The 19,183-nt window shown below is 45.2% G+C and overlaps 1 protein-coding gene across 2 annotated transcripts in view; it reads left to right on the plus strand.

Moving 5' to 3' along the window:
• The first annotated feature begins 1,278 nt into the window (after positions 1-1,278).
• Positions 1,279-19,183, plus strand: part of ITPKA (inositol-trisphosphate 3-kinase A) — a 40,245-nt gene continuing 22,340 nt past the window's right edge. The window contains exons 1-2 of one of the 2 annotated variants that reach the window (XM_086613507.1): positions 1,279-1,782; positions 2,171-2,221. In XM_086613507.1, the coding sequence (XP_086469633.1) occupies positions 1,279-1,782; positions 2,171-2,221 (555 nt within the window). The remainder of the gene's footprint in view (positions 1,783-2,170; positions 2,222-19,183) is intronic. The other variant, XM_009982917.2, reaches the window with a different exon arrangement.

Here is a 19,183-nt window from a genome sequence, read left to right on the forward strand (position 1 = left end):
TAGCTACAATTACAACACATGCTGCAGCCCAGCATGGGTTACATTTTAGGCGAAGAGTGGGAGTTAAGCAGGGAAGCAGTACCGAGGTGGGGGCTGTTATTTGCTGAAACTCATTCAGTAAAGGGGGGCTGGTGTATCTCGGCAACCTGGGGCTGAAGGCAACCCGATTAAGCACAGCTCAGCCGGTAAAGCGCTGACTGACGGAAAACTCGCGCTTTGCAGGAGGACGGCTCTGCCCCGCAGCCTCCGCCACCCGCAGGCGAGCCTGTTCGCAAACCCCCGCAGGGTGTTACACGCGAGACGTGAAACCCGGCCAGCGCGGTCGGTGGGAACCTCCGGTGCTCCAGAGGCACCGAGCGCGGCCCACGCAGCGGGGCGGGCGCACCGTCAGCTGCCGCACCGCGCTCTTCGGCGGGGCTGACTCACCGAGCGGGTCACTCACGCACAACCCCCCGCTCCCCGCGGGCCGCCGACAGCTCAGTCACGCCCCCCGCCCCCGCGGGGCGAGCTGAGCCGTCCCCAGGGATGCCGAGGTCCCGCGGTGGCCGCACTAGCACCGGGGCCAGGCGGCGCCATGGGGGCCGGGGCGTGCGCCGAGGTACGTCCCGCGGGGGGCGGGGGGGAGGCGGGTCACACACGGACCTCAGACCGCCCCGGGGAGGCCTACGGGGGTCGGAATCCCGGGAGGGCGTCAAAAGCCACCTCCCCCCTCCTCCCTTCCCCCCGTGCTGGGAGGGGGCTCGGGCGGGCCGCACCGCCCCTCCGGCCCGCGGGCGGCGGGGGCCCTCCCGCGCTGCGCAGCCGCGGTGCCCGGGGAGCCGTTACCCGGCGCGGGGCGGCGGGCGCGAGGCAGCGGCCGTTGGAGGGGCGGCGCGCGCAGAGGTAAGGCGGGAGGCGCCCCGCCGGGACAGCCCGAGGCAGCCGCCGCTCGCCAGGGGCCACCTCAGGGAAAGCGAAACCAAAAGGGCGGCGGCGGCGGTGGCGGCGGGGAAGGGGCGGGCAGGGGCTCCCCGCGGCGCGGCTCGCTCCTCCCCTCCCCTCGGCGCCGAGGCTGAGCGGGGCGGTGGCGGCGGGCGAGCGGGCGGGCTCAGCGCGCCCCTATGGCCCTGGCGCCCGGTCAGCGGGCACGGTAGCCGGCTGCGGCTGTGGCCGCGGGTGAGTCAGAGCTGCCCAGGGAGGGCTGGACATGAGCCTCGCCGCCGGGCTCCGAGCGACGGCCGGAGACTGAGCCACAAAGAAGTTTCCCCGGTGGTGGCGGCGGCGGCGCGGCGCTCCCCCATGCACGCCCCCGGCCGTCGGCTCTGGGGCGCTGCCCGGCAGGCGCCCGGCGCCGACCCCGCCATGGAGCCCCGCGCGGAGCTGCACAGCAGCCCGGACCTCAGCCGGGGCAAGCGGCTGAGTGTGGGGGAGCTCCGCTCCCTCTTCGAGGCTCGCTGCGCCGCCGTCGCCGCCGCCGCCGCTCGGCAGCTGCCCGACCCGGCGAAGAGGGGCTGCCGGCCCCCCAACGGGGTGCTGCCGCCCGTCATCCCGCGGCTCACCGTCACCGCCGAGGAGAGCGAGGAGGCGCAGGGCAGCCCCCAGGCGCAAGCGCCGCACCCCGAGAGCGGCTGGCTGAGGACGGACAGCTCGCTGCACCTGCAGTCCCGCAGGCTTTCCACCTCCTCGCTCTCTTCCACGGGCTCCTCGTCCCTCCTGGAGGACTCGGAGGACGACGTGCTGAGCGACACAGAGTGCAGGAGCCAGGGCATCGTGCACCTGGAGCACGGCGAGGACACCAACCAGGTAGGGGAGCGCGGGTCGCCCGGGACGCGCTGTCCCTCTCCCCGGGCCGGCGCCGCCAGGCGGGCCTGCTGGGTGTCCCGCGGGTGGCTGGGGTTCACCCCGCGCTCCCGGTTGGAGTGAGGTTTTCGTGACCCAACTCCACGCAAACTCCGGGAAACTCCTGTCTTGGGGCCAGCAACAGGGCGATACCGTATGCGGGTTGCTGTGCCTGTTTGAAAAACGTTGCTGCATGTTGGCTCTTCTAAAACCCAGTCAGATGTGCGCTGTTTCCCTTCTGCTGTGAAATTTTGCTTGATGTCCCTAGAATATGGGAGGACGTTTTTTGATCGTAAGTGGGTTGTTGTGTTTTGTGTTGGTTTTTTTGTGTTGTTTTTTTTTTTTTTTCCAGTCTCCTTTATCAGATCTTCAAAAAAAAATTCTTCCAGGCATTTACCAGCAGGTATTTTTTTGTCTCTTCCAATCCTGGAGTCTGTGGTTGTCAATTTTGGAGCTGCTTCTTGCTGTGAGCATGACAGGAGATGGGGAGGAGCTTGGAATGGATAGAATGCATGCTTTTGTCCATTCTGGCAGTAACACATTCTTCTCAGTAAATCCCCTCTGTAATTTGGCAGCTTTCATCCATGAAGCGTGCTTTTAAAGGCATATAGTTAGTTGCTTTTTCATGATCTTTAATATATATTTGCCTCACTCCTTAAAATATGCTTCTTGGGGTTTTGTAAATGAATATGTTGCTTTAGTGAATTCCCCCTCCTACCTTTATTGAGACCACAACTTAAATTGTTGTTCTGCTGCCAGCTCATTGGCACGGAATTGTTTTCAGGCAGAACATATGTTTTGGAAAAAAATGTATAAGCAAGAAGTAATGCAACTTGTAGGTGATACCTCCAGCTGGACTTTTCTCATGGTAATTGTGGGTTTACTACTTTAGAGGACACACAGTACAGGAGCTAAAATGCTGTGCGCAATATTGGTTTTGTTTGCATCAACTTGTGGCCTGTTTTTTTTTGGGGGAAAAAAAAAGGAAGGTTTGTACTTTGTGGTATTGCGTATCAGGAAACTCATAATAATACTACTTAATTCGTACTTCTGATACTGAGATAGAATCTGGTGTATGTGGGAAACAATTACTACTGTATTGCTGTTTGGCTTTCTTTTCTAAAATACATGCTGTGGTAGTGGGGATCTTATGAAAGTAGCAGAAGAATAGAAATTAAAGGTGGAAAAGGGCTATTGGATCATTTGACTCAATATCGCTGCTATTGCAGTGGGCTGTATGCGTGGTTAATGGGGAAAAGAATTTAGCGATACCACTTTAGCAAAACAGAGAACTCTGAGATGGCATTGTGACATCTGGTTACTTTGTGAATGTAGGCTGATGCAAAAACTGTTCTTCAGGCAAGAAGCCATACTGCCTTTAAGGTTTTGCTTCTGTATCTCTGAAGTCATGATATTGTATGCAACATTAAATCCTAAATAATTCATTAGAACTGCACGCTTTAAATACATGTGCATCAAAATGCGTGTATCTAAAACATACAGCGTAAGTGGATGTGAGTGGTATTACTTTGTTTTAAATCATGTGACGTTTCTAGGCACTACAAAATTGGAAAGGCTTTAGTCACCTTTTAATGACAAGAGGAGAAAATTTTAAAAGTAAAGAAGATGATCTTTAACAATGATAGACAGACAAACTAAACATAGCTATATTCTAAGTACTTCAAACTCCGAGAGAATGTCCTATTCATTTAGGTGCATGAGAATCATAGAATCATAGAATGGCATAGGCTGGAAGGGACCTCAGAGATCAAAACTCTGATCAAGAAACTTCAAAATCGAGAACTTCAGTAGTATTAGGAGAATTAAGTTTTTGGAAGAAGTTTTTGTAGGTTTCCCAAGTTTAGTGTGGCTGCAGGATTTTTTTAATGTCTCATTGGTAAAATAAGTATTCACTCAAATGGTAAAATACTGCATGTTTTTAATGGCTGAGTTGCTTTTCTATACCTCCAGCGTAGGGGAGGATGGGGTGAACTGCCCACCAAGAGCCTGCATTCTGACTGATGTTCCTTATCTCATTACCACTTTTGTGGCAAGTTGGCAACCCAGAGCTGGGACTGTACCTAGGACTCTAACACAGCAGAACTGAGTATCACCAACTTGATGACACTGCCTAATAAATTAAATGGGCCAAATCTTTTATCTGCTTAATGCATGCTCATATAATTCATCCTTTCTTTCCTTGCCACATTACCAACCGAGAGCTCGAATCCAAGGAATCTGCTTTTTCCCTGTGGTCAGACACACTGCCTTTCATCTCAGATGTGCTTGCTGATGCCTGGAGGTGACCAGGACAGGCTTGTTCTTGTGTTTGATGTCTTTTGGGACTGTTCAATGCTGTGATACCAGCAATCCCTACGGTCAGCTGTCCAGTCTTTGCAGATACTGTCTCTTCAGTCAAGCAGTGAGTACGTAGCATGCCAAAGTAGAAGTCTCTGCTTTGAACCTCTCTGGACTCAACTTTACAGGATATGTCCTTTCTACTAATTAATCTTGAGGCAGGGTGAATGAGTGTGTTTTAGAATGGAACGCTTTCGGTTCAAGGCTGACACATACATGTGAAGATAACTAGAAATTTTAGGATATTCTAAGGGATGATTTTATGTTTTGAAGATTCTGTTTAGAGGCCGATGGGCACATTTTAGTGTACGTATTTTAAGACCTGTTCTCAGAGTGGAGCAAAGGGTAGAGACTTTTCTGAAGGAAATTGAAATCAGAGGTGGGCCGAACTTGGTGTTCCCTAATTCGTGGGAAATAGTGACGTTTTGAAATTTCCCTTGTGTTAGAATTTCCTTAGACTTGTCTTTGGAAATATTAGAAATTAATTTGGAGCCTGGCACCTTGTGACTAAGCTCAGAGGACTGCTGGACTGTCAAGCCTACCAGACTCTCCAGTGCCTAGCAGGAACCCTGGAAATTTGCCCGGGTCTTCAACTGCAGGAGCAGAAGTTCTGATAATGTTCTGGTTATCAGGGCTTCAAGGCTTCCATCTGCAGACCAGGAAACTTGAGACCTAAGCTGAAGAAGGCCCTCCCAGGACTCCCCGCTGGAGGCTTCTGCTGTTGACCTGGAAATCAAGACTCAGTTGGTCCTTTGAATTATTGTAGGCTCTCAAGCTACCTGTGCAGGCCCGCGTGAGTGACGGGGAACTCTAGAGTCCTTCCTCTGTGTACAGGGCTTACTGCCCTGGAGTTACCAGGCCTTAAATCCTGGGATGGTAAGCCTGGGAGTGCTGTCCCCGACCGTCCCGATGGGAGGATGGTTCTCCATGGCAGCTCATTAGGTGAACAGAGAGTTCTCCAAGAGGGTGAGTGGTTCAGTTAAGTGTTTCTCAGAGCATTCTGCATTGGATGAATTGGCATATCTGACAACATTAAATTTTTGTTTCTTGTTGAGTGTGGTATGTGGGCATGTCCCTGGACGTGTTAGGGTCTCTGTTGGGTGAGTGAATACCTTGGGACTGATGATTACAGTGCAGTTCCAGCCTGGCTCAGCAGGGACAAAACACTGTTGGCATCTGGGCAGGCCCACCTTTGAGAGAAGCTCAGCAGGTAGGTGTTCCAGTTCCTCAGCACAAGTTCCGCATTTCATTTTGCAGTATTTAGTAGAGGCTTTGGAAACTGTGCGGCCCTGGCTTTCCTGGAGGAAGACTCCTCCGGCAATGAAGAGTAGTGAGAGCAGCTCGTTCTGCTGCTGTCCTGTTAGCTGAACTTGTGGTTCTGTGAAAACCAATTGTGCATAGCTGTGTTACTGTAATTTGCATATCACTGTAGCTGGAGCTTCACAAATCTTGGCAGTTAACTTAATCAAAAAATATTGGTTATTTTTTAAATAGCAAATTGACAGAATAGATTTTACCCTGTGACAACAGTTACCGTACCTGCCTGCCTTTGCATTTAGACAGGAAATGTGCTTTTCTACCCTTGCTTCATGCCATCTGGGAAGTGTATACACAGAGTTGAATGTTGCAGTGAAAGCACCAGTGGTCCATTTATAGTAAAGGAGAGAGTGCAAAAGTTGTTTGTTTTTTTTTTTGTCCTCAATCTGTGAGTGAGCAACTTTAAAAATAACGTAAGTCTGGTTAGCACCTTCTTTGTTGGGACAGAGACTTGAAAAAGTGGTTTTCACAGAGAATAAACACCGTGATAATGTACAGCAGCCTCTTCTTCTCTTATAAAGAGAATGTTATTTACTAGGTAGAAACATGCCAAATAAATCTACTCCTTCTCATAACTGTGACCTGTCATTCCGAATTCCTAGATCTGTAACCATGAGAACAGCTGACAGCTTGCTAGAGAAAAAGCGGTTCAGTTCTTGCTTGCAGTGATACCAGTCCAGGAACTTTGAGAGATAGCCGTTAGTGAAGCTTATTTGGTTTCACTGATCTTCTTGCCATTATTTTTCGTAGTACCAAGCACCCTAAAATGGACAAACATAGAGAGATGCACACACTTAAAAAATACAGATCGAAAGTTTCAACTACTTCAACTCAGGGGTGGGTTACATAAGCTAATGCAGTAGAATAGAATTGTTATTTTTAAATGAAGAATGGGAACGAAGGGATGACATAAGTAAGACTGTTAATGGGGTTTTAGCCTACTTTCCAAAGGAAAAAAAGCTTGTGTAATCACTCTATCAGTTCCATTTTAGCAACTTCAGTAGATTTCAGCCAAATTCAACAGCGGGATAGACATCTCAAAGTTTCTTCGAGAGCTCTTTAAAGTTCCATAAAGATCAGCCTCTGGGTGGAAGAGAGGAAACAAAAATAAGTGCATACCTTTTCTTCTCAGGAAGAGAAGGTGCAGGATGAGTTCAACCGTTGTCTTCTGTTTTGCTTGTTAACTAGTGAATCGGCGTGTGCATACTGGCTAGTTGATCAGTGCTTACATGCTTGTGCCAGCTGCAGCAGATCATGCTGCTTGTCCTAAGGGTAATTAGGAGAAAGTATGGGAGGGAGAATATACAGTGTTGTGGGCTGGTGAGGTTAGGGAATGTGGAAGGCACTAGTTGAGGGATAGGGGAAGAAGGTGAGGAGATTGTGGGGAGATGTGGAAATATGAGAGGGATTGGAGGTTTTTTGGTGCAACCTTATAGAGGACAGTGATAAGCTGTAGGTACTTTGATAAGGGTGCAAGGCAGCAGATACCAGTCAAGTAGAAACCAGGCTTCGTTATTTTGCTGCAGGGAATACATTTCATAGTTCTAAAAAAAAAAAAAATGCTGATTTATAACAACAGTCCTGTATACTGATTTTTTTCTATTCTATACTGAACAAATATGAGATGAACAGCAGTAGAGTACATTCCATGTTTCTATGTTGCACCGTTGTTGGGCCAAAACTCTGAATTGGGAGCCTTCTCTCAGTTTGAGGATGGTTTCTTCTCCACTGTACACTCGAATGGTGGAGGATATTGAAAGATCAGCAGTATCACTTCTAGTGGTGACTGTTTATTAGTAATGTAGATTCTTATCTGTTAGGAAATCAGTTAACTGCCTTTCTCTCAACTGATTTGGTAAGAGCTAAATGTCTTATCAGGTAAGGGTTTCTGATCCTGGATATATCTGAAATTGGTGACCTACAGGTTACAAGATTGTTCTCTTTTGAATCAATTTCCTTCTGATAGTTTTCACTTTTTGTATGTTAAAGGACATGTTGTTGCTTGGGTGTACAGTTTAAAATTGGAAGAGCTCTATTACAATTTTTTTGTTATGGACCTGTTGGATTAGGTATGTTACAGAAGTTTTTCTATATGTGCACTTCTAAAGTTCACATCACTTTGTAACACTTATTACATCTGGAAAGAGGGAAAGTAAGTAACAGCGACTCATCATCGGGTGATGCATTTGTGTTTAAGGAGGGCATACCTAAGCAGACTTTTTTTCGCAAGCTATTGTCGACTCAGCAGAGTTGAAGATTTATTTGTGAAAACCCATGACAGTCTGAAAAGGAATAAGGGTAATGGCTGGAGCAGTAGTTTGGAAATTTTGCATGCCTATGTATGTTTTTGGGTTCTGACACTCTTACACTATTAGACTGGTTTGATGAGGGTGAACTCTTTTTTTTTTTTTTTTTCCAATTGAAAGTAGACAAAAATAGCTTCTCAACTCACAGCTAAGGTTTACTGTAAATAAAATGTGTTAAAGTAAATCAATTTGATTAAATGCTCACAATGTGCTGCAATTTAGTACAACTAATGTTTCTGGAAGCTGAGAATGCATGTTCATGTGGTCAGATAACTTTTGTTCAGCAGTGACTGAGAGAAGAACTAAGGATATTCATACAGCATTTTGTGATGATTATCTATAAAACATGATGGCAGAAAAGGTAATATTATCCTCGCACATCTTGGAAGGAAAAAGTGGTCTTGTGTTATGTACAGTACCAGTAGAGTCACTGCCTCTCTCATCTACCTTCTCTGTCAGTGTAGCTTTTGCAGAGAAAGGGGGCTGAGGCTTAAAGAATTGGCTTGTCAGTCCATGTTAATTTGGATCTTGCATAGCGTAGGTTTAGACTGCATTTTTAAGCGCTCTTCTCAACTTTCTTTACCAGCAGAGCTTCCTCTAAAAAGCTCCTAAGTTGAGCAAGATGGTGTTGTCTGTCCATAGTAGAGCATGCCTGGGGAAAAATACCATAATGTAATGGTTTTAACCCCAGCCGGCAATTAAGCCCCATAGAGCCACTCGCTCACTCCCCTCTGGTGGGATGGAGGAGAGAATCAGAAGGGTAAAAGTGAGAAAACTCGTGGGTTGAGGTAAAGATAGTTTAATAGGTAAAGCAAAAGCTGCACACGCAAGCAAAGCAAGACAAGGAATCCGTTCACTGCTTCCCATTGGCAGGCAGGTGTTCAGCCGTCTCCAGGAAAGCAGGGCTCCATCATGCATAACGGTGACTTGAGGAGACAAATACCATCACTCTGAATATCCCCTCCTCCCTACTTATTCCCCCAGCTTTATATACTGATGCATGGCATCATATGGTATGGGATATCCCTTTGGTCAGTTGGGGTCAGCTGTCCCAGCTGTGTCCCCTCCCAACTTCTTGTGCACCTCCAGCCTACTCACTGGTGGGGTATTGTGAGAAAAGGCCTTGACTCTGTAAGCACTGCTCAGCGGTAACTAAAACATCCCTGTGTTATCAACACTGTTTTGATGACAAATCAAGAACATCACCCCATGGTAGCTACTGTGAAGAAACTTAACTCTATCCCAGCCAAAACCAGCAGACATTTTTAAAAAAAAAAAAAAGGAAAGAAAAAAAAAGGAGCAGGTGTTAGTCTCCATCAGCTCATTCTGAGTGAAAGCACAGGGAATGGGGAGAAGCTACCTGTTAATCCAGTGTCAGACTAGCAAACACGTTGGTATATTGTGTCCAGTGCTTAGCTGATCCATTCCTGTCAGTAATGGAGAATGCTTTCTGGGATAACACATAGCCAGCAGCGTTTGTGTGGATTTTTGTATTGATAAATGCTGAGCTTCCCACAAGGGATAAAATTTTCCTTTCAGTTCCAAAACATGGAAGGGTGAGACTGATGCTATAGAAACCTAACCCTGAACCCATCAGAATTCATCACCCTGGCTACTATTGCCTGTTACCAAACCTTCTATTCCTTGGCAAGCTTGAGAAGAATTTAGCAGTTTGCAAGCTATCAACCAATTGGCAGCTCATTTGAAGCAATGTCATAGACCTAGCATGGTGCAGATTTAGAGCTTGGGACAAAATCTCCAAGCCAGTTGGTGACTATAGCAAGCCTGACACAGATGCTGCTTTGTGGGAGCTTGGCATTAACCCAGAATCCGGGAACGCTCCTTATCTACAGGCTGAAATATCCAAGTAAGGTAGTGCAGTGAACGCAAACTCTTCAAACTGTTTACCCCAGCCCACTGATACCACCTTTATTTTACTCACATTCTTCATCAGCCTTCTGACCTCATCAGTATTTGAGCCATGTTGATAACAGAGGTGTGGTTACAGGTGATAGAAAATAGGTATAGATACGTGTTACGTCTGCATGTAACTGGCACTGAAATGTGTATGATTCGTCAGTCTACCAAATGATTACCTGTTTAACAGGAAGCTGGGATGTCACAGAACTGCGAGTAAGAAAGCTAGTGGCAGTGGCACAGTGCACTTGTGCTGTATCAGAGAAACGTGCAAACTGCTGTAATCTTCACACAGCTTTTGTACGACAAGGGTAGTATCTCTTGGTATATTGCATTGAACACTGAATAAACAGAGAATGCTTTTTGTTTTCCAGTGATAGTAGGAAATAATCATTCACTGTCAATGTAATTGATTCTGTCCTCTGGTTTCTACCACATTCTGACATAAAATGATTCAGTCCTAGCTATAGCTGCCTTCGCTTCTCTGAGCTGCTACAGAGAACACAGCTTTCATTGTGTCTTAGCTTTTTTCAAGCAGCTCCACGTAGTTGAGGACACTGCAGTGGTTCTTCTCAGTGACATTCACTGTGGACAGCGTGTCATTTCTGTGCTCTACTTTCTTTGCTTCCTGTGGTGGAGTGCTGAATCAAATGGAGTTTTCTGCTGCTCAACTTTGAGGTGCTGGTGCTCCTCGAAACCTGTATATAGTGCAAACGGGACAGATGGAGCTCAGCTGTGAAGGGTGTGGTTGGCCATCGCACTCTTCAGGCACAGGCCAGCTTGAGGGAGCCCAGCTGCACACCAGGCAGCTGTGACTTGGGTTTTCCCAATACGAGAGGGCCATCTCCCACAGGGCCTGAAGAGCCTCTCCGAGTATAGCACTCCTTTGAGTGCCCTCTTTAGCATGGGGGTGTTAAACAGGCCAGCCAGCTCCAGACCTCTGTTTCTTCACTGAAGCAAACAAATTTGTATGCAACGAATCAGGCAGATCACAATAAGAAAGACTGACTTCCCGATTTTAATGCTGCTGAATGCAGATCTGGAGAACAGCTTGCCTTTCACAGCATCCCTAGGAGAGACTAGGCAAGCCAGTTATTCAGACTTTCACCACGGCTGCTAATTGTATTTTTCTCATTCTCCTGTTAACCAACTTGAGAGTATGGATCTTATAAGCAGAAGCGCTGAATGTTTGTACCTGCAACCAAAGTTAATGGGAGCTGTTCTACAGTACTGTATAACTCTAGATATTAGGAAAAGTAGAAATTGTCACCTCAGTTTGGGTTTTCAAAATTAGTGGGTACTTTTCATATTAGCCTGTCTTTCCTTTGGTATTTTCCCTATATGAATAAAAAAGTTTGTGTAACAGAGATTGTGAAAACAAATTCATTAAAAATTGGAAAGCACTCTGCTACTGGAGTGATGGCTGTCTTAAAACTACCACACAAAACTCAGTAGCTATGTTTACAGTAGGTTTCCAGTAAGTGAAGTAAAAATGGTAAAGCCAGTGAGGACAGAATACTGCTTTTTATAGAGTCAGAATTGTTTGTTTACACTGAATGAATTGGAACCACAATATGTTATTATATAATTAAAGACTATATCATAAGCTCTGCAGAAGAGGCTAAGCGTTGACATAAAAAGGATAACTTAAGATTGCACAGAAAACCTCAATTCTGAAAATTTGTAACTTTTGAGTGCTCAATTTTGCATTTAAGACATTGTTAAAGTTCCAACACAAACATAATTCTCCCTTTGAATGCTTTCCAGTAGCGGAAGGCGCTGACACATGACAACAGTGTTTCATGTTCCCTTCCTTTCCAAAGCGCGTGCTGCAGAGTGAGCCGGAGCTGGCTGTCCTGTTTAACACCCCCATGCTAAAGAGGGCACTCAAAGGAGTGCTATACTCGGAGAGGCTCTTCAGGCCCTGTGGGAGATGGCCCTCTCGTATTGGGAAAACCCAAGTCACAGCTGCCTGGTGTGCAGCTGGGCCCCCTCAAGCTGGCCTGTGCCTTAAGAGTGGGATGGCCAACCACACCCTTCACAGCTGAGCTCCATCTGTCCCCTGCGTGTGCTGTGCTCAGCAATCTCCACAGAGGGCAGCTTCTAAAGACTGAGTGTCTACTGCAAATGAACCTGAAGTTCTTACAATTTGCCAGATTGGGTCAGGTTGACTTGTGCTCTTCCTGTGGCCTGCTCCTGCTTTGAGAACTCTCCTCTTTCCAGATTTCAGGCTCTGTCCTCAAAATTCAAGGTTAAAAAGCTTTTCAGAGAATTCATCAGAACTCTTGTCATGGTATCAAGATATGTCTTTTTTTAGCCTTGGAAACAGTTGAAGTTTTGGAATTGTTCAGTCTGAAGCAAACAGTTTTTGCACTTCTTTGAGGTGAGTAACGTGGAACAGTTCTCAGGAGAATGAGACACAGCAGCGGAAAGACTTCTTGTGCATTGGTGATTTAGTGGCTATTTAGGAAATCAGGGGTTTGAGACCCTGATATCCTACAAGAGGCAGAGCTAGAGCAAGTCTTAAAAGGTGGCCTCTGTATTTTTCTTCATTGCTGTATGCTTATGTGATGCAGTGATAGAAAGGATAAAAATCTGCGTGAAGAGTGTTTGTGTGTGCAGATTGGCTGTTTATTATCTTTTGCCGAGTTTGAGTGGGTTGTGGGCTAAGTGCACTTGACCTGAATGTTCTAATCATGATAAGCTCTGCTTGCTGTGGGCTCCTTCCTCAGCCGTTCCCACCCATGTGCATTCTGTGGGAACAGCGGCGCCAGTTCCACAAAGGGTCAGCTTTGTTCAGAGGAGAATGTAATCTGAAGAAACTAGGAAACCTTCCTACGCTCCAGCTTTCACTTTTCATAGTGCAAAATGCTGAGCATCAGAATTTTGGGCAGCTAATTGGATACATTTTGTATTGTCTTGCTCTGTGGAATTTAGATAAGGAACTTTTTGGCCTTCTTTGTGCTAACCCAGAAAGAGTAAGCAATTACATCCCAAGGTACTCATTTCAGGACAGATCCTGCCGTTCTATTGAAAATCCTGTGAGACGACTTTAAAGTGGAAATTCCTGGCTCAGATGCTTTTGCCTATGACTTGCTCATGATGCTAGCATGGCTACCAAAGGCATTCAGTAGAAAAATAGCGAAGCCATATTTTTAAGTAAGTTAGGAAGAAGTGAGTCTCTGGAGTTCTCTCTGGCCAAATGATGATCTGCATGGCTTTTTCGACACTAACCAGGCCCCTGTAACAGTTTTGTTACTTTTTTTCCTCAAAGTTTGCAGCAAGACCAAAGAGAATGTGTGACTGACTGCCTTCAGCAATGAGACCAGGCAGGGAGGAAGTCCTGTGCTGTCTAATAGTCCTGAGCTTGTTAAACCCTGTGCCAACAGTCTTCAGGTCTTTTTCTAGCAGGAGGACTGGGTGATGGTTCTGAGCATGGTTTCCCATTCCAATGTTAAAACAGGAGTGAAAACTAATGATTTTTTTTCCATCCCTGTTCATCCATTGGAATTTTCTGTGTTATCTCTAGAAATACATCCTCTCCCATTGCTATAGCTGTGTGTCTTGATCCCAGTCTGCCTTTTCAGTCCTCTGATTGTATAGGCAGCAATCTTGTCTGTGACAGGGGATGGCTATAGGGTGAACGTAGCCAAGTTGCCAGTTTTCATTTTACATTGCATTCTTCAAGCAAAAGACCAGACAGGGCAGCAAAATCAGTCTTGGCTTGTGAAGTAACTTCTCTGCTTGGCTTGTTCCCTTGGGTGCAGCATAGGCCATAAACCACCTGCAAATGACGTTTCAAATGTCTGTTTTTGCTTTGTCTACTGAGCCCTGTTGTATTGATGTTGGTCACTCTTGGCTTCTGCTACCTACTTCCAATCTTGCATAGAAACTGCTGCTTGCTGCATATTTCAGAAGGCTGATGCAGATGGTTGTGCAAGATACAGGAGCGTAGCTTGCAGTTCTGTTGCTAGGAACCAACAGTATGAAAATCTTTGAAGTTTTATGGTGTTTTTTGTTCTCTTTTATTATGAGATAAAAGTTTTGGTAGATAAATGATCTATGTGTAAACTACACCCTGTTTATTTTATTTTTAGGTAGGTTTGCGTCTTAATAATTAGCAATTGATGTTTGTGCTTCTAAAAAGGTAGGATCTCCAGGATCTTGATTGTAAACACATTTGTTTACCTTCAGAGCAGAGGAAACATAATCTGTACAACACATTCACTATTGTTCAAACACCCACAACTCTTCAGGAAGGCAGATGCCTTGTTTCAGTTTCAGTCTTTCGTTGAGTCACTCCTGCTTATGTAAGATCTGAATTTGACTCTCTCTCTTAAGGCTACATTATGGAAATTAAAATCTTAAGTAATCCCTTGTCTGCTGGGACTACCTGCTTCTGATACGGAGGAGGAATTCAACTTGCCTTTCTTGTGTTGTTCTGTTAACAGAAATTCTCTTGTGATCCTGTAGTTTTGCTCAAGGGAGAAGTCGTCTTTTCTCTGGATTCCTTACATAGTTGCTAGTGCTGACTTGGGGCAGGAAGAGTTTCTCTAATCTTAGGTTTGCTCCAAAACGAAACAACTACCTCGTGACCCAGAAGACTCTCTCGCTTCTTGGGGGGGAAGTTGAAGGGTCCCTGTTTCCATTTAATTCTGGGTTTCTCTACCATTGCCACCTTCCATTTATGGGCACTCATCCTCTCTAGGATACTGGCCTCGCCTGTTCTGATGCTAACCCAAATAGGAGTGTGGTTTTTGTTTGGTTTGGTGGTGTTGGGTGTGGTGTTTTTTTTTTTTTTTTTTTAAAAAAAAAATCCTTTCAGCACAGTGGTTTGGAATGATCTCACATTTACTATGTTAATGCTCAGAGTTATTAAAGTGGTTGCTGAAGGATGTGGCTTTCCCCTAGGTAAATACCACACCCCACTAAAGAACAGTGCCTATCGCATGTTGACACTTGCATTCCTTTGCAAAGGGTGGGCCATATTTGAACAGTGGCATACGTGATAGGTGAAGTGGTAACTGCTTATGCTTCTTTAGAGGAAAATGGAGGTGTGAGTTTGGAGGAGACAAAGGAGGAGAGACGGAGTGCTGGACTTTGTCTTGTGATAGATTAGAAGAGCAGATGGCAAGCTGTTGTCACTTTGTGTCTGATCTGTTTTTTACATGACGTTTTTAGACTAATAATAATTTTCACTTAACGCTATATTGCTGCTTATTTGAGTACTTGAATGCCTTATTTGAGCGCCTCTAATTTAGTGTACAAGCATTAATTACTTAAATTGTTCAACAGTGTTCTGAAGTGGAGCTATTACAGCCTGCAGTTGTGGGAACTGGAGCAGAGAAAGGGCACGTGTCTGGACCTAGATCCCATACTGAGGCAATGGAGTGTGCAGCAGAGTTTGCTCAGATCTTTTGCCGAACATTTGAGGATGTTGAATTATCATGGTAGAAAAGAAAGAAGCTTTCTAAGTACATTTTAAAAATAAATACCTGTCAGTAACCTCTTTATATGTACGTGCATATGTACACGCACACATACAATAATTTCAGAAATCCTGATTTGCAGACAAGTGTTGGTGGGAGGGACTTAATTTTTTAATTGGATATTTTAATACTTACTAGGAAATGGAAATAAAGCACAGAAGGGGATCACGTAACTTTCTTTGCTGTCCTGCATGACACAAGTGTCTTTAGACCATTGATGATGTACTGTTTTGGTGCTTGTGACTAGAACTTCTTTAAAAGTTGTCACTGGGATCAGCCCAATTCAGTCTTGGTGGCAGATGTCCCCTGTGACTGAGCTAGACTATGATTTTACAGGCATTTGTCAAGCCTGTTTGAAAAAATCACTGATACCCCTGGAAAGCCCTTTTCTGATATCTAATCTGAATGTTTTGATTTTCTTGCAAATTAAAGCCATTTGTTCTTGTCCCTCCCAGTGGACATGGAGAACAATTGACTGCTCTTACAGTTATGAAAACTTGTTCTGTACTAAAAGACAGTTGCCATGCTTGGTCCTCTCAAGATAAACAAACAGTTCGTTCAGCCTCAGTGATAATGATGTTTGTTATTCATCCCTGAACTTTCCTCCAGTTTGTCAAAACTTTCATGGAATAGTGACCAAAATGAAGCACAATCGTTGTAGATAACCAGTAGGTTCTTACAGCAATCTTAACTCTATCCTTGTGCTTCCTATCCTTTCCTACAGGAAAAAAAGAACTATAGCACAACAATCTTCCACTGTTACAGTGTTATATTCCTTTCAGGCAGAACCTCAAAGTTATAAGGATATGGCTTCTGGGACTCTTACATGAGGATACATTGAAAGCATGGTAAGCTTTCAACATGTGTTCACTTACCCAAACTGCTAAGGATAGGAAGAGAGGAGTCTTGGACCAGTTAATAGAAGACAATTTTGCAATTTCTGTCTGATGGTAGTGGTTTGTGGTGAATGGGGAAGTCTAATAAAGGGTAAGCGTTAACACTTCCGTCGTTTCATCTGTTCAGACTGGAGATTCTCCTGTGGGCACTGAATCTCTGGGGTGTTAAACTGGTCATGAGTGTAGCCCTGAGCTGCTGGGCAGGCAGGATGTGTCTAGGTAACTGTGCCACCTTTGCAGATAAGATGGCGCGCATGCTCAGCTTCCTTCCCAAGTGCCTGGAGTTCACTCAGGGGAGATTAGCTTTCTTGAAGTTGTTTCCTGGCTTGTTGCCAGAACACAGTCTCTCTTGATGTTATGCAGAAACCACAGATGATTTCAATGGATTGACACTTCTTGTAGTATGTTTGGATTTGAGGTCATACACAGTTCATAAATGACACATCTGTGCCTTAACAAATTATGCTTATGTTTTAGGCTGAACCTATTTATTGGTCTATATATAGAGAATTGTGGATGTGTTTGGCTTTTAAGTATTCCCATATTTCCATCCTGTTTGGAAATGGTGATTCTATGTCCTACCTAATAGGATGTTAGGCTCTTTTTTTCATCTAAAGAGTGTTGTCTTTCTAGATGTCCCTTTCTCATGACTGATGATGTCAATTAGTGATCCATGACAAGTGGAGAATGGGCAAAGAATTCTGAAATTGCCAAGCTGTGGCACAGGAGGTTTGTGAAGACTTAAACTGCAGTTGTTTTGGAGGTTAAGAAAGATTCCTTTCCTTCTCCCACACCATCTGCTAAAGTGATGTTTGATTTACCACAAAATTGCTCTGGGTGATGGACAGCCTGGATAAATCTCAAATGTCTGGGCTCTGAAAATGAGTCAACTTTCCTGTGGTGAGGAAGTTTCCATTTACTTCTTGAATAATAACATTTCGGTTTCCAGCAAGACTAATGTTGTGGAAGAACCCTGCTAGGGGCAGAACCTCTTTGGTTCAGTTTTCCTGAGTTCATTAGGGACAGGTGGCAGAGCTCCATCCTGTTAGAGAACCGGTGTCTTTCAGAGCAGAGCACAAGCTGCAAAGGTAAAGATAATGGCCATATTTAATGCCTGCTATCAAAGGTAGACATTTCAGTATCCCTTAAAACAGAAAATGTTGATTCTTATTAAAATAAAATCTGTCTTTCAGTCAACAGTACTGGCTTTTAGAACATTGTTGTGAGAAGAGTGGAGGAAACCCTTGTGACAGTGCATCTTTAAAGCCTTCTCATTCCTTGACTGTTTTGGCTTTTGGCCTGGGAATGACATAAAGATTGTAGATATTTCACTTGATAATGATCAGAAACAAAATGGCAATGTTGATTCCTACAGAATAGTCATCAGACTGGGGCTCTTGGTGCTGTTTGCAGAAAGGCAAGCAATGCTTTTCACTTTTTGGTACTCTGTTTTCCTCTGATTTGGAGAGGGACTTCTCCTGGAATTACAAGTAGAATCCAACTGTGGAGTGGGACATAGGATTTTGTGCTCCTAGTAATTCAGTCTGATTCTGACCATCTGTTTCTCTTTCCTTCACTTCTTCCTTTAGTCCAGACATAGTGAACATCCAACAAGCTTACCAAGTACTCTAAAGAGTAGCGAGCCATATGATGTATGCATCTTGCTGCATGGTGAGACATGGCAGAGGAGAAAACACAGGACCCTGAGGCTTGTGTCTTGCAGTGTTGTTTCTGCTTATTGCATTAAGTGTTTCTCATGACTCTGAAGATTTAGCCTAGCCCATCTTGAGTGTGGTACAAACAGGAAACGAAAGCCCTGCAGTCAGAGGATACACCTGCCAAACGCTGGTTTAGCAGCTGTAGCCCTCACCCATGGCTGAGTGCACAGCCGGAAGCGTCAAGGGCTAAGTTACAGGCTGAGCACCGTTTCTTCTCCAAGCATTGGAGGCTGGATGGTGAAAGAGAGGGAGGGAGAGATGAAGGTGTAGTCACAGTTTGCCTGGCAGTCTGATGAGAGGTACTGATCAGGAAGTTGCTCGTGTAGTATGCAAACTGCCGTTCTTCTTCAGGAACGTGTGTTCTCCCGTGCTGTTGATCATCAGTCTTACAGCTCCAGCTGGCACTCGTACACCATAGGAAGGTCGGCTGTATGACATAGCAGTGAGTGTTAGTTCCCCTGGGGACTGAAGCAGACACAAGGATGGTCAAGGTTCCCAAGGCGTCTGGCATGTGGAGATTGTTCAGTGATTTCCTTGATCAGGGAGATGGTTACACTGTTTGTATTCCATGAGTGACAGCTGGTAGCACTTGAAGTAACACAGTATTCCTGGCAGAAGGCCAGTTGCAGTGATTTGGACAAATTATCAGTTGATGTTGGTAGGCATAGCACCTCTGTCAGTCTGAAGAATGATGCTGTTGCATATCAGGTCAGGGCACAGGCTTCTTAAAGCAGGTGCTCAAATCTCCGGACTCTGGGCTGGGCTATCCATTGATGTAAATTATCCTAGAGCAACGTTTCAATTCTGACCCTAAATACCTTTCCGTCTAGCACTGAACAATCACTACTGTGCAGAGTGGTGTTTGTGTGCATCAGGAACCTGTTTACTGCCCAGTGACAAGAGAAGATGAAATATGGTAATAACAGGACTAAGTCATTTGCTCTAAGAGCCTCACCCTGTCTTGGGAGCTGAATCAAGTCTTGTGTTCAGAAATTTAGTTATAAAGGTTTGTGTGAGTGTTTGCTTACATACTCCTGTTGGAGCTTGCTTGGGGAGCATTCTTCTTGTTGACTTGCTCTTTCACCTCCCACCCATTGAGATCTTTGTCTTGACTTGTGATTCATGTCTGATTCAGCCAAGTGGGTAGTAGACTTGGCAGCGAGAACCTCCTTAGTTTGAGGATTCCAGAAACCTTTAATAAGGGGCAAAAGCACAGAAACCAGCTGCTGAAAGTATAAAGTAAGTGCCTTATATGACAAATTCAGGGTTTTTTTTTGTTATTTCAGGATAATTTTTGGTTTAGCTATGGGCAAGTCTTGCACCTTGCTTCCCTATACAGAGCCTTTTTGCATATTTTAAGTTAT

Source organism: Tauraco erythrolophus, chromosome 6 (assembly GCF_009769465.1).
Source record: "Tauraco erythrolophus isolate bTauEry1 chromosome 6, bTauEry1.pri, whole genome shotgun sequence".
In the NCBI taxonomy this organism is placed as follows: Eukaryota; Metazoa; Chordata; class Aves; order Musophagiformes; family Musophagidae; genus Tauraco; species Tauraco erythrolophus.